Genomic DNA, 12,322 nt, shown 5'->3' with positions numbered 1-12,322 from the left:
CCAGAAACTTTTGAGTACCAGAGAACACAATCAACAAGATGAAAACAGTCCACAGGATGGGAGGAAAATCCTTGCAGATCATGGATCTGAGCGAGGACAACATCAAGAATATAATGATGAACCTCGAGAACATTTATGAAGGACAATGTGCCAGCACCCGTGATCTCACTGTGTGAGGAGGGTCTAGTAGCAGCCACAGCAGCAGAAACCCAAGGTAGCTACTGCAGTGTTAGAGAAGGAAAAGCAACCAGAGAGAGCCATTTAAGCGGGAGCCATTTAACCAGCGGGAGGCATTTTGTTTGTTTGTTTTGGGTTTGTTTGGGTTTTCGAGACAGGTTTCTTTGTGTAGCCCTGGCTGTCCTTAGACTCACTCTGTAGGTTCAGAGATCCTCCTGCCTCTGCCTTCCAAGTGCTGGGATTAAAGGCTTGCGGCACCACCATCCAGCTTAATGGACAAGAGTTTTTACATTTGCAGGAGGAGACGATTCTGAAGCTCTGCCTCACAGCAGTGTAAATGTATTGAACAGCACTGGGCTGTACACCTAAACACAACCACGATGGTAAACTCATGACAGAATTTCTACAAATTATTTATAGTTTGCTTACTGGAGGTCTTCTGCCATGACTGGTTCTCACTGCTTGCTGAAAACCCGTGTCATTCTCCAACTCCTAAAGTAAAAAGGCAAATTTAACATTCAAAATAAGTATGACAAAAGTTAAATTCTTCTGGTTCACATTCAAGACCCTCTTTATTCATCTTACCCCAAATACAGACAGGATCCTTCAAATTCTATAACCCCAACCCCCAAATATCAAGGATCTTTTGACTCTGGAATCTTTGGAAACTTTGGTCTTTTGTGCAAAGATCTTCAAAAGCAGAAGAATAACTAGTTATGCTGGTGCATACCTCTGACTTCACACTTCACAGAAAGTCCTCAGTTTTTATGACTGAGAACTGTGTGCTTATTTAACATCATTTAAAATAACCAAAACCCCTAAAAGAGGATGGTGCTATCACCTGGCTAAATGTCAAATATTCAAGGACATGACCTTTCCTCCTTTCTCCCTAGTAGCTGGTGGAGTGAGATTCAAATCTTTCCCTCTCTCTCTTTGCTTAGCCTTCTCTCTCCCCTCCCTTCCTCTAATAATTCAAGATCACACTACTGTCCCTACCTAAGGAAGCTGCAGGACAGAAAGGGTCATATTCACTACCGGGAAGAAGGCAAATATTTTCTCTGTTCCTTTTCTGTTTGATTAAGTCAAACACCAGAAACCTTCACTGTAGGCAGGAACTGACATCTCCACTGAAATAAACTTTTCTGACTCTTGATCTGTACTTAGTTTCCTGAGAAGTTTGAGGGAAAGCCCGCTAGCCAAGGCAGGATGTGCATGTTCCCAAGCTACCTGGCAGCCTGTCTTAACCAACTGCCCATCTCTCACGTTCTGCTTCTGCACTAACTTCAGATACACTGAGCACAACCCTCACACTTACCCTTGATCTACTTCAGTCTGCTTCCTGAAAAACAGAATTGCTGCTATGGTTTGGAGGTGGCTTCTACCTCCGAGGTTTAGGACAGAGGCTCAGTCCTCAGTGTGGTGGTACAGACAGACAATGTGGAGGCTGCTGTGCTTAGACATGACCATGCTAGTCCTGAGAGAATAGGATGTTGGAAGAGTAAGACTGGCCCTTCTCCGCAATGGCTGTCTATTTCACCGTGGGACCTGTCTCTCTTGTAGACACCTTGGCATCATGATGCACTACCATACAAATGGCAATAAAGCCAAGCAATATTTACATTACTAAGAAATGGTAATGAAATGTGATATTGACAAGGGTGAGTTGATACAATTATTTACTCTTGGATATTCAGCTCAAAACTGTTTGCTAAGTGTTTCTTTTTTCTATATAGTTCCCAAACTCAGGTATTTTGTTATAAAACACTTTAAATAAATAAATAAATAAATAAAGCCAATGTATATAAAATAATCCCTATCAATTAACAAAAAACCCCAAAAAACCTAAGGATAATCAAAACTAAATATCTACATAACCAGAATTACATACAAGAATTTTTTATACTTATAACTTCATATCAATATACAAAATTAAATGTATACACAACTCTTGGCCATAAAACTGGGAACTCTTATGTGAAAAAATAAGGTCAAAATCAACAGCCACCATAATTGATACTTCTACTCTGATAGATCTTTTGACAAAAAGATGTCTCTTGAGATCCCTAAACCAGTAGTAAAAAATGGTTAACCAAGAAATCTAACTAAATCACCAGATTAAAAAGAAGCCCAATCAATACTCCAAATACAAACAACAAATACTACTCTTAACTTTCTCTTTCTGCCTTAATTACTAACTTGCATATGAGTATCTTATGCAAACTTCAAATGAGTTAGTTATATACTGAAATATTTCTTTCATAGCTTTAGTTAGTATGGAAGAAATTCACATATAAATCAAATGTCATTTTGCTATGTATTTGTTTAGGGGTCTCATATTCTTGTTTCAAATTGAGTCATGAAGATATACTACAACAACTTGTGAGGGTAGACAATTCTGGTTCTTTAAAACTGGTAATTTTATGATTCATTAATTCCACTCCGTAACTCTATCCTAAAGGAGTTAATCAAAATACAGAAATTATTCACAAACAAAAATTTTTATTGCAGTGTTATTTACAATAGCAGAAACCTTGTGGGGAGAAACGTTGTGGGGAGAAAACAACAGAAAATAAGTCTAAATAAATGAGCATTTTCAATTATGCAGCCATAAAGTTCTATTTATATATGTAGCATCGTGACATGATATTGTTAAGTGGGAAAAAAAATCAAAATTGCCAACCCCAAATATGATTAAAAAATTTTTATATTCATATGCTGAAATAAAAGACAATGAATATTAATGGTAATTACATCTTGTATGTTGGGGACAGGACTTTTGAGACAGGGTTTCAATATATAGCCCCGATTGTCCTCGAATCATGGTCTTCCTCCCTCGGCCTCCAAAGTGCAAAGATTACAGGTGAACAGCACGGTACCTGTCTCTCACAGGTTGTTTCTGCAGACAGAGTCATCAGCAAATTTGTTTTCAACAATGGGTATTTACTATTTGGTTTTGGTGGTTTCTGGAGCTTGAATGCAGGGTAAAGAAGCATGTTATTACTTTCAGACTGGGAGAAAAGGGAGGTTCAATGTTTTGTTTTAATACTAACTTTAGAAACTGCAGGCAAGTCAAATATTTTAACTAAAACTGAATAGTTCTATCTGCATGCATGTGTGTTTGTATACCAGAATGGAAACAAATGCATGTATTATAGGACAGGAGAATATGGTGAAACATTAGGCTGTAATTCAGTGTAGATGGTCTCCAGGTGACTGTAGCTGCTATTTACTACTATAATTATCTCACTGTTACAATTGCTGGCTTATTATTTATTTTCCCCAGTTTTCTATAGTTCCTACTTTTCTGTTGAGTGCTAAGGTTACAGGCATGTGGACATCCGACTATTGTCCTTATAATGATCAGTATTAGCAATTTACAAGTAAGCCATCCCTATTTGCCTTCTTACTTGCTTTCTACATGCCAAATTCACAGCCAGCTACATTACACCAAAGCAAACATTCCAGAAAGCCAAATGAAAAACTCTAGAACAGAATGTGAATTTCTAAAGTCCTACAAACACTAGTATTTCATTCTTACATGCTTGCAACTAAATTAACCATTTTTCTTTCTTTTTTTTTTTTTTAAGATTTGTTCTATTGTTTGTTTGTAAATACAATGTAGCTGTCTTCAGATACACCAGAAGAGGGCATCTGATCCCATTACAGATGGTTGTGAGCCACCATGTGGGTGCTGGGAATCGAACTCAGGACCTCTGGAAGAGCAACCAGTGCTCTTAACCACTGAGTCATCTCTCTAGCCCCCTTTTCTTTGCTTTTTGAGACAGGTTTTCACTACGTAGCCCTTGCTGTTCTGGAACTCCTACACAGACCAGGCTGACCTCAAACTCACAGAGATCTGCTTGCTTCTGCCTTTCAAGAGTTGGCATTAAAGGTGTGCACCAGTGTGCTGTGCATTTTCATTTTTTTTTTTTTTTTTTTTTTTAGAGCATGCTGTCCTTGAACTCACAGAGATCACCTGGCTCTGCCTCCCAAGTGCTGGGATAAAAGGTGTGCACTGTCACTGCCCAACTGTGCTTTCATTGTTTTATCCATATAGAGTTAAGATAACTTTTATAAAGTTTTCCGTTTGTTTTGACAAAATTCAGAAACTGAAACTTTCGTAACAAATGTGAATGGGTGAAAATAAAAGTCTTGGTAATGATTTCATCTTTGTAATTATTATAACACTAAATATTAAACAGATTAACTTACATAAATGGATTTCCATTCATGAAAACCAATACATGGTACGATCCTGTATTATCCAAATGTGTATATGTGTGTGTGTGTGTGTGTGTGTGTTAGACTAAGGGGAAAATATTAGGTAATCCAAGCACGTAAGTTAATCTTCAGAGGAACAGTTTCTATGACTGTAATTTTTCCTCTATGTGCATTTCTATTTCTCAATTTTTCTATAAAATACATGCATAATAAGATGAAAATAAGTACAAGGCAGGTAAAAATTAGAGCAGCACAAGGTGGTGTGTACTCTAACATCCTTGAAGATCACACTGGAGACTGAAGCTGAGGCCTTGTGCATGCTAGGAAAACATGGAGCAGCATTCCCAGCCTATGCTCCAGATCAGATGTATGTCAACATCTCCCAAATAAGAAAAAAGAAGAGACTGGAAAAGCAGAAACAAGCTGAGCTGGCGGGTGGCTTGGTAGTTAGGAGTACTCGCTGCTCTTTAGAGGACCTGAGTTCGGTTGCTAGCACCTGGCTCACAACTGTCTGTAGCTCCAGTTCCAGAGGATCTGATGCCCTCTTCTGACCTTTGCAGGCACCAGGTACACATGTGGTACACATAAGTACATGCAGGTAAAACACTCATATACATAAAACAAAATTTTAAAATATTTTAAAGCGTTTTAAATACAGAAAAGCAGTTCTAATCTTCGGTATCTCCAGGCCATCTAAGTCTTTATTGATGCCTATACCAGCTGAAGAGTCCAGGGGCATAGCTGCCTTAGTCTGATGTCTTTCTCATGAGCTCCCTTCTGCCTTAGTCACCGGCACGGGCAGGAATCATGAGGTCCTCCAATAATTAGTTTTCTAGTTTTTAAGACTTTAGTTAGCCTGAAGGACATAAAAAACCCTCTCTTAAACCAAAGTCCTCACAAATCAGCTGAACTGGTTAACAAAGACCACTGTGGACAGTGTTTTTACCTCAGTATCGTAGGCTGGATTGTAGTCATTGAAACCAGAGTAAAGATCATCCTCATCTGTTTCTGGTGCCAGATGAACATTTTCCATCATGTGTACCTATTAAAAAAATCAGCAATATAAAAATGTTCCTGATATAAGAAGTTATTTTTCTGATGCTAGGAATTGAATCTGGAGCCTCAAGCATGCGACAAGTCACATCCTGGCCTAAGAAATAATTCTTAGTTCAAACAAAGAATTTTTTAAATTCATTCATATTTTTCTAGAATACCTTTTTCCAAAATTCTCCAAATTTATATCTAAATTCTCAAAAATATATCTACCACTCCCACTCACATTTGCTCCACATCTTTTATGTAAGTTACAGGCAATGAGAGGGGTACAATTGATTACCCTGATTTTCAGAGGTAAATATTGAGAAAAAAAAAAGCACCAATCAATTAAACCCCATCATCCCCCAGCAATGATAAAGACCAAGAGCATACAAGGTCAGCAAAGAAGGAGTGCAACCGGAATCCCTGCACATCAGCAGAGGGAGCGTAAAGTGTTACGACTTTGGGGAAAGGTCTGCTGTTTCCTACTGTTAACCTTTTGACCTAGACATTCAATTCTATTTCTTGTGACAAAAATGAAAACACATGTATACCAAAATATTAACATAAGAATGTTTATATTTATAGCAGTGTTAGTCCTAAGAGCCCCAAATGGTCAGCGCATGTGCCCTGGAGTACTAGTCACAACTAGAATATGCACAGCACCAAGGAGCATGGAATGGACCCCGTGTTGAAAGAAGTATTACAGAAAACAGCACGCTGCACATTGCTCTACCTCTGTGAAGTTGCAGAAGAGGCAAAACCAAGCTGTACTAGAAAACAGGACAATGGCGGCTTCCTGGGGCTGAGTAGTGGAGTGAAAGAATAGGAGCGTGAGAGAATCTTATGAATGATGACAAGTGTTCGATTCGGGTCATGCTGGCATAAAAGGAGAGCTCAGCCCCGGTGTAACTCCACAGCACAGCCCCTGCAGAGGAAACCCAGAAAGTGTGCACTTAGTTCTGCTCTTCTATGAAAAATTAAAACTAGACAAATGTCCAAATATAAGCCACATTCAGTGCATTAGGGGGACGTTTAACACCTATAATTTACTTAGAAAAGCGCAGAAATAAGATCTATTGAGAATGATAAGTGGACATATAATAAGTGGTGTAGAAAATGGCGGGAGGCATGTGGTTTCTTAGAACCTTTTGAATAGTAAAATAGTGTTCTGAGGATTCATATACTATAAACCCCACCCCCATCCCTACTCCTCACCCACCCCCACCCCTGCCATTTTAAATTGAATTTGCTTTCATTTTCTGCAGATTTCTCCTGTAAATTCCTGCCTCACTGGTTTCTCTTGTGATCTTTCTCCTGTGCAGCTCTTCTGCTAGCTTAAGAACAGTTGTTTGTTTGGTTTGTTGTCTTTTTTTTTTTCCAGTGTCAATCAACTCACTGTGACAGGGAGCTCAGGCATGGGTTAACCCAACCATGAACTCTAAAAGTCCAGCAGTGCACCTTGGGAGCTTTGTTTACTTGTATCTGACCAATAACCAGAGACTTTACAGTTATACCTCAGTTTAGGGGCCAGTAAAATGGCTCAGCAGATAAATGTGGTTCCATCCCCAGAACCATGTACGTGACCGGAGAAACAGATTTCTCAAAGCTGTTCTTTGACCATGACAGGTGCTCTTGGCATGTACTCACCCCTTTGGTTCAACAATGTTTTATATTCTTTAACATATGAAATAAAAATTCAGTACTTGGGCCACCAGTCTGGTGTTAAGCTCACTGTTTGGCCTAGGCACATCTACTAGCTCTAACATTATTTCCCCAGAGTGCTGCAAACTGCCTCTTTAAACTCATGTCTTTCAAATACTTGGTGGCCTTTTTTTTTTTTTTTTTTTTTTTTTTGATATACCTACCTTTTTGACTTGGTCAGTTTCACAAGTGATCTGTAGTTGTTTGAGACAAGGTCTTACTGTGTAACCCTAGCTAGCCTGGAACTACTTGTATCCCTATAACTACTCCCTATAGCTCAGATTAAAGACATATGCTACCACACCCAATAAAACACTGAGATTTGAACCTCTTGGTTTGCATGACTGTGTAGCATTTTCTGGGCCAATATAACTGTGAACCATGTTCACTCTTTACTTCAGTTCTTGAAAGAGTGGTTCTCAGATGTTTAATACAATGCTGTGATGAACTCTAACCATAAAACTATTTTCATTGCTACTTCATAACTGTTAATTCTGCTACTGTTATGAATTGTAATGTAAATATCTGATATTTCTGATGGTCTTAGATGACCCCTGTGAAAGGGTTATGTGATGGCAAAAGGGTCAAGACCCACAGCTTGAGAACCTTTGTGTACAAAGATCAAGACTCTTCCTTTCCAACTATCGTTCAGGACATGGTGGTACTCTAAGGAAACAGATGTAAAAGGCTCAGAAATTCAAAGTCAGTCTCAGCTACACAGCAAGTTAGCAGCCAGCTTAGGTCTCAATAATAATATGTATTATTCATTGGTTTTCCGGTATATTCAAATGGTGTACAACTATCACATTTTCCTCATCCTATAAAGACAAAAACCTGAGGCTCTTCAGCAGTTACTCCGTATCCCTCCTTTTCTCAAAGCCCGCCAAAGCCACTGATGACTTCCTGCCTTTGTAGATTAGTCAAGGTGTCGTGTGCACAAAACTGTACAGTATGGCATTTATGCCTGGCTTCTTCCATTTAACATGTTTTCAGAGTGTATGAGGCAGTTTCATTACACCACACTATTTTTCCTGGCGGAATAATAAATTATAACATTTGGCTTCTTTGTTCTTTAGGAGATGAATATTGGGCTGCTGGCTCTACTTTTGGGCTTTTATAAATAATCCTCTTATGAATGTCTGTATGCAAGTTTTTACCTGAATGTTTTCTTTTTAAAATTTATGTGTCTGTGTTGGGAGCCGGCCAACATGGGTGCTGGAAACTTAAGACCTCTGGAAAAGCAGCAAGTGCTTTTAACTGCTGAGCCATGTCTCTAGCCATAGGTAAGTATATGCTCAATTCTACTGGGTATATACCTACGTATGAAATGTCTGGGCCAAACAGGAACTCTGCTAGCTTCTGTTTTCTAAGCAGAGTGATAAATATTACATCATCCTAATCAATCCCTTTTCCAGTGCATACACTATATAGGCTACCTGACTATTACTCACATAGCAGTTATCTCAGTTACCAGGTTAACTGCTCTTGTATCATAGTCTTTGTAATTTTGCTAATCACTGGATAAGAACAGAATGTTGACAATCAAGCATGTCAAAGAGAAGCCATAAAGTATCTCCTTTAAGTGTCAACTCACTTTATTATATCCCAAGCACTAGGAAAACAGGACAGCAAAAATTTTTTTTAGTTTAACAAACCATATTTATATTACTTCCATCTCAATATGGTATTATAAACACTTTTATTTTACTATTATTGCTAATCTCTTATAGTGCCTTTTATTTTTTAATTTTTATTGGCTATTTCATTTATTTACATTTCAAATGTTCAAAAGGTATCCCCCTTCCCAGATACTCCTCCACAAACTCCCTTTCCCATCCCCACTCCCCCCATAGTGCCTTTTATAATTTAAACTTTATCATAGTACGTTTACGGAAAAAAACAGTGTAAGAAGCTTTGAGTGTGATAATGTTTGAAACTTCTACTAGGGGTCTTGGACTATATCCCTCACAGGTAAGAGGGAAATCCTCTGCTAAACCAGTGGTTCTCAAACTTGAGTGGGATGGACCAGAAGCTTAAAGATTTCTCATTTCAGCTCCTCAGCCATCAATGCTTCCGATTCAGAAAAGGAGATCCCTTGACTCCCTCAGAAAGTAAATTTATTGGAATTTCTTTTGTGGGGAGGGGTTGTTCATTTCTGAGACAGTGTCTTATGTGGCCTAGGCTGGCTTTGAACTCAGCATGTAGACAAAGCTGGCCTTGAACTCCTGCTTTTACATCCCAAGCACTAGGGTAACAGATATGAGCTGTTCTGCCCAACCAGGATGTGAATTCCTGTGTCTGTGTGGGTATGGCAGCTTCTGTGTGTGTGTGTGTGTGTGTGTGTGTGTGTGTGCATGCGTACACATACAGGTGTAAATGTGTGCATGTGGAAACAGAAGTCATCCTCCTTAGGCACTGCCTGCCTTGTTTTTTGAGGTAAGATCTCCCCGTGGTACCTGGAGCCAGATTCTGCCAAGCTAGCTGACCAGTGAGCAGCACAAATCATCTTGCCTTCAAACAGTCACCACACTAGGTTAAGTGGGTACGAGGGATCAACTCAGGTCCTCATGCTTTTACACTTTACCAACTGGGCCATCTACATAACCCTAGAATGTTGATTAACAAGTTCCTAAGTGATTCGGAAGCTGCTGCTCCAGGGAATCACACTTTCAAGTCATATGCTGAAGAACTTCCTACTTATGAATTCTTCTGATGTCGATTCAGTTTACTCATAAGGTATTGAAACAGTCAGCTTTTAAACTAGACCTTTCTTCTGGCTTTTAACCAGATTTACACACACACACACACACACACACACACACACACACACACACACAGAGGCCTGGGAGACATTATAGATACCTGAACAGACCAATTGTGGAATACACACATTTTTCTTTTTCTTTTTTTTTTTTCCTTTTTTTCTTTTTTTCGGAGCTGGGGACCGAACCCAGGGCCTTAGCAAGCGCTCTACCACTGAGCTAAATCCCCAACCCGGAATACACACATTTTTAAAGATGGGGAAAGCGAGGCTAGCAAATATTAAATGAATTAATTACTCTTTAAAACAACTATGAGTGGCTAACAAATAATACACCTCAGGATTTCTATATTCTCCAGGGCGTTTCAAAATAATTTGGGATGCTGTCACTTCGATATTGCCAATGGAACTATTTTACATGGGGAAAGTTCTTCCTTTTTATATACTTCTACCTTGATACAGCTCGAACTCAAAATGTCTACTGTAGTTTCTGCAAAGTTCCCAACCAGAGTTAAAGATAAAAAGGGAAAGTGGAATTTTAGGCTTGGGAAGAGTAGAGTCAGCCAGATCTTTATCTGTGCACCCTCAGATTCAACCAACTGCAAACTGAAAATATATTTTCATCTTTACTGAACATGCGCGGGCTCACCCCACCACCTTTTCTTTATTCCCTGAACTATTCTGCATAACAATGAATTGCGTAGCAATAAATAGTCTAAGATAGCAAAATAGCTTAGATACAATGCAAATATCATACCATCTTTGTATATGAATGAGCACCTAAGAAGTCTGGTATCCAGGGAAAGTGGGTGTCCTAGAACCAGTCCCCAGGAGATAGGGTTTCATCTTTGTAAGACTGTGCCTGATTCACTCTTTTCTGTACTTTTTGCCTTTATTCACGATTGCTAGGCAATACCAAAGCTTCACATGATGAAACGTTCACCTATTAGAAATGTTCGCTGCAACCCACTGTGAAAGTCTAAAAGTTTCATTGGTGCCACAGCATCGCCAAGCCGTGTGACTGTGGCACGGGTGGCCATGCCAGGTGGAGTGGGGAAGTCACCCTCTGAAGAGGAGCACCAACAAAGTGTTGGCTACGGAAGCGCATCCGCCAGAGCGGGGCTTGGGCGCCACCAGCCCGCCAGCCCTCGCGACCCTGCCACCACTCACGCACCAGGCAGGTAGAGGGCAGCAGGGAGGGTGGCCGCGAGGGGCCGGGCTCTTCTCCTACCTCGCGCCGAGGGGGAGCGGCCTGACCACGAGTGGGCCTGAGGGAAGACGCGACGCCTGAGGCTCAGCAGGCCAGAGCTGGACGCCCAGCCGTTGCCAGGTGCGGCTCCAAGGAAGCCGCTCCCACAGGCCTCCGCGCAGGGTGGGCGAGGCCGGAAGCTCGGGACCGGAAGTGCAGGGCTGCTGGGACCCGCGGGCCGCAGAGAGCTGAGTGAGTCCAGAGATTGGCTCGATATTTATGGTGGTCTAGGAGACGCTACGTGCTAGGAGTCATCACAGAAGGAAATCAAGATCGAGTGAAACCCGAAGCAGCCATCTACAGAGAGGACGGCCAGAGCGTGATGGCTAAGCGAATGAAATGTGTCCCGGAGCCACCACGCGGCTTGGAACCTTGGAAGGCTGTTTTCTGTGGGATATTGCGTAGAATTGTACTCGTCACCCCATAAATTTGTCACACTATCCTGTCTGGGTTCTCTTTAAATAAATTTAACCTGAAAAATTTTTAAAAAATCAGGGAAATGTGATGCCAGAAAGCGCATCTGTAATCCCACCATTTAGAAGGTGGAGACTAAATGCTCGGGGGGTACAAGACCAGCAGGGCCAGAAAAACGAAAAACTCTTGTCTTAAAGACAAGATAATGTTTCCCTCCGGAGCAAAAGCTGGACATGTTGATTTGAAGCCCATTATAAGTTTACTAACCTTATTGTTGAGTTGTGTCGGAAAGCCATTGCGTGGATACCTTAGCTTCCCTCGGGGTTCTTGCTCGGGTTGGGGCTAATTGGTGTGTTTTGAAGATTAAACCCCCTTATCTCTGATTCAGATGTTTTGTATCAGCATTCAGAAAGTAACAGTGTTAGGCTAACGTGTTATCTTGCAAGTGGGGTATATCCTACAGTTATTGACAGTATTTGGCTACTGTGCATCACATAGAGCAGATAGTCACTAAATAGTTGTTAAGGTAATTAGTGGACATCATAGGGACCTTTCAAGTTACTGCGCTTCAATACAGAAAGATAAATACTAGAGTTAATCTTCTTTTCTTTTTGTTGTTTGTTTTTTTGCGACAGGGTTTCTCAGTGTAGCCCTGATTGTCCTGGAACTCTTTCTGTAGACCATCCGGTCTTCAAAATTCTTAGTGCTGGGATTAAAGGTGTGTGCTACCTTTGTCCAGGACTGAATTTTTTTTAATGATT

The 12,322-nt window shown here is 40.4% G+C and overlaps 1 protein-coding gene across 15 annotated transcripts in view; it reads right to left on the bottom strand.

Moving 5' to 3' along the window:
- Window positions 1-11,255, bottom strand: part of Ift88 (intraflagellar transport 88) — a 94,901-nt gene extending 83,646 nt beyond the window's left edge. For 6 of the 15 annotated variants that reach the window (XR_015638022.1, XR_015638018.1, XR_015638019.1 and 3 more), the window contains exons 1-3: window positions 11,130-11,255; window positions 5,345-5,440; window positions 607-669 (exon numbers count right to left, since the gene is read on the bottom strand). Coding sequence is in view for 7 of the 15 variants with exons in the window: in XM_087585686.1 (XP_087441812.1) it covers window positions 607-669; window positions 5,345-5,434 (153 nt within the window). In the remaining 8 variants the exon portion in view is untranslated. 15 annotated transcript variants of the gene reach the window in all.
- Between the last annotated feature and the right edge of the window lie 1,067 nt (window positions 11,256-12,322).

This window comes from Rattus norvegicus, chromosome 15 (assembly GCF_021556685.1).
Source record: "Rattus norvegicus strain SHRSP/BbbUtx chromosome 15, alternate assembly SHRSP_T2T, whole genome shotgun sequence".
Lineage (NCBI taxonomy): Eukaryota > Metazoa > Chordata > Mammalia > Rodentia > Muridae > Rattus > Rattus norvegicus.
Note: the sequence above shows the minus strand (reverse complement) of the source record. Positions and strands in the feature narration are given on the sequence as shown.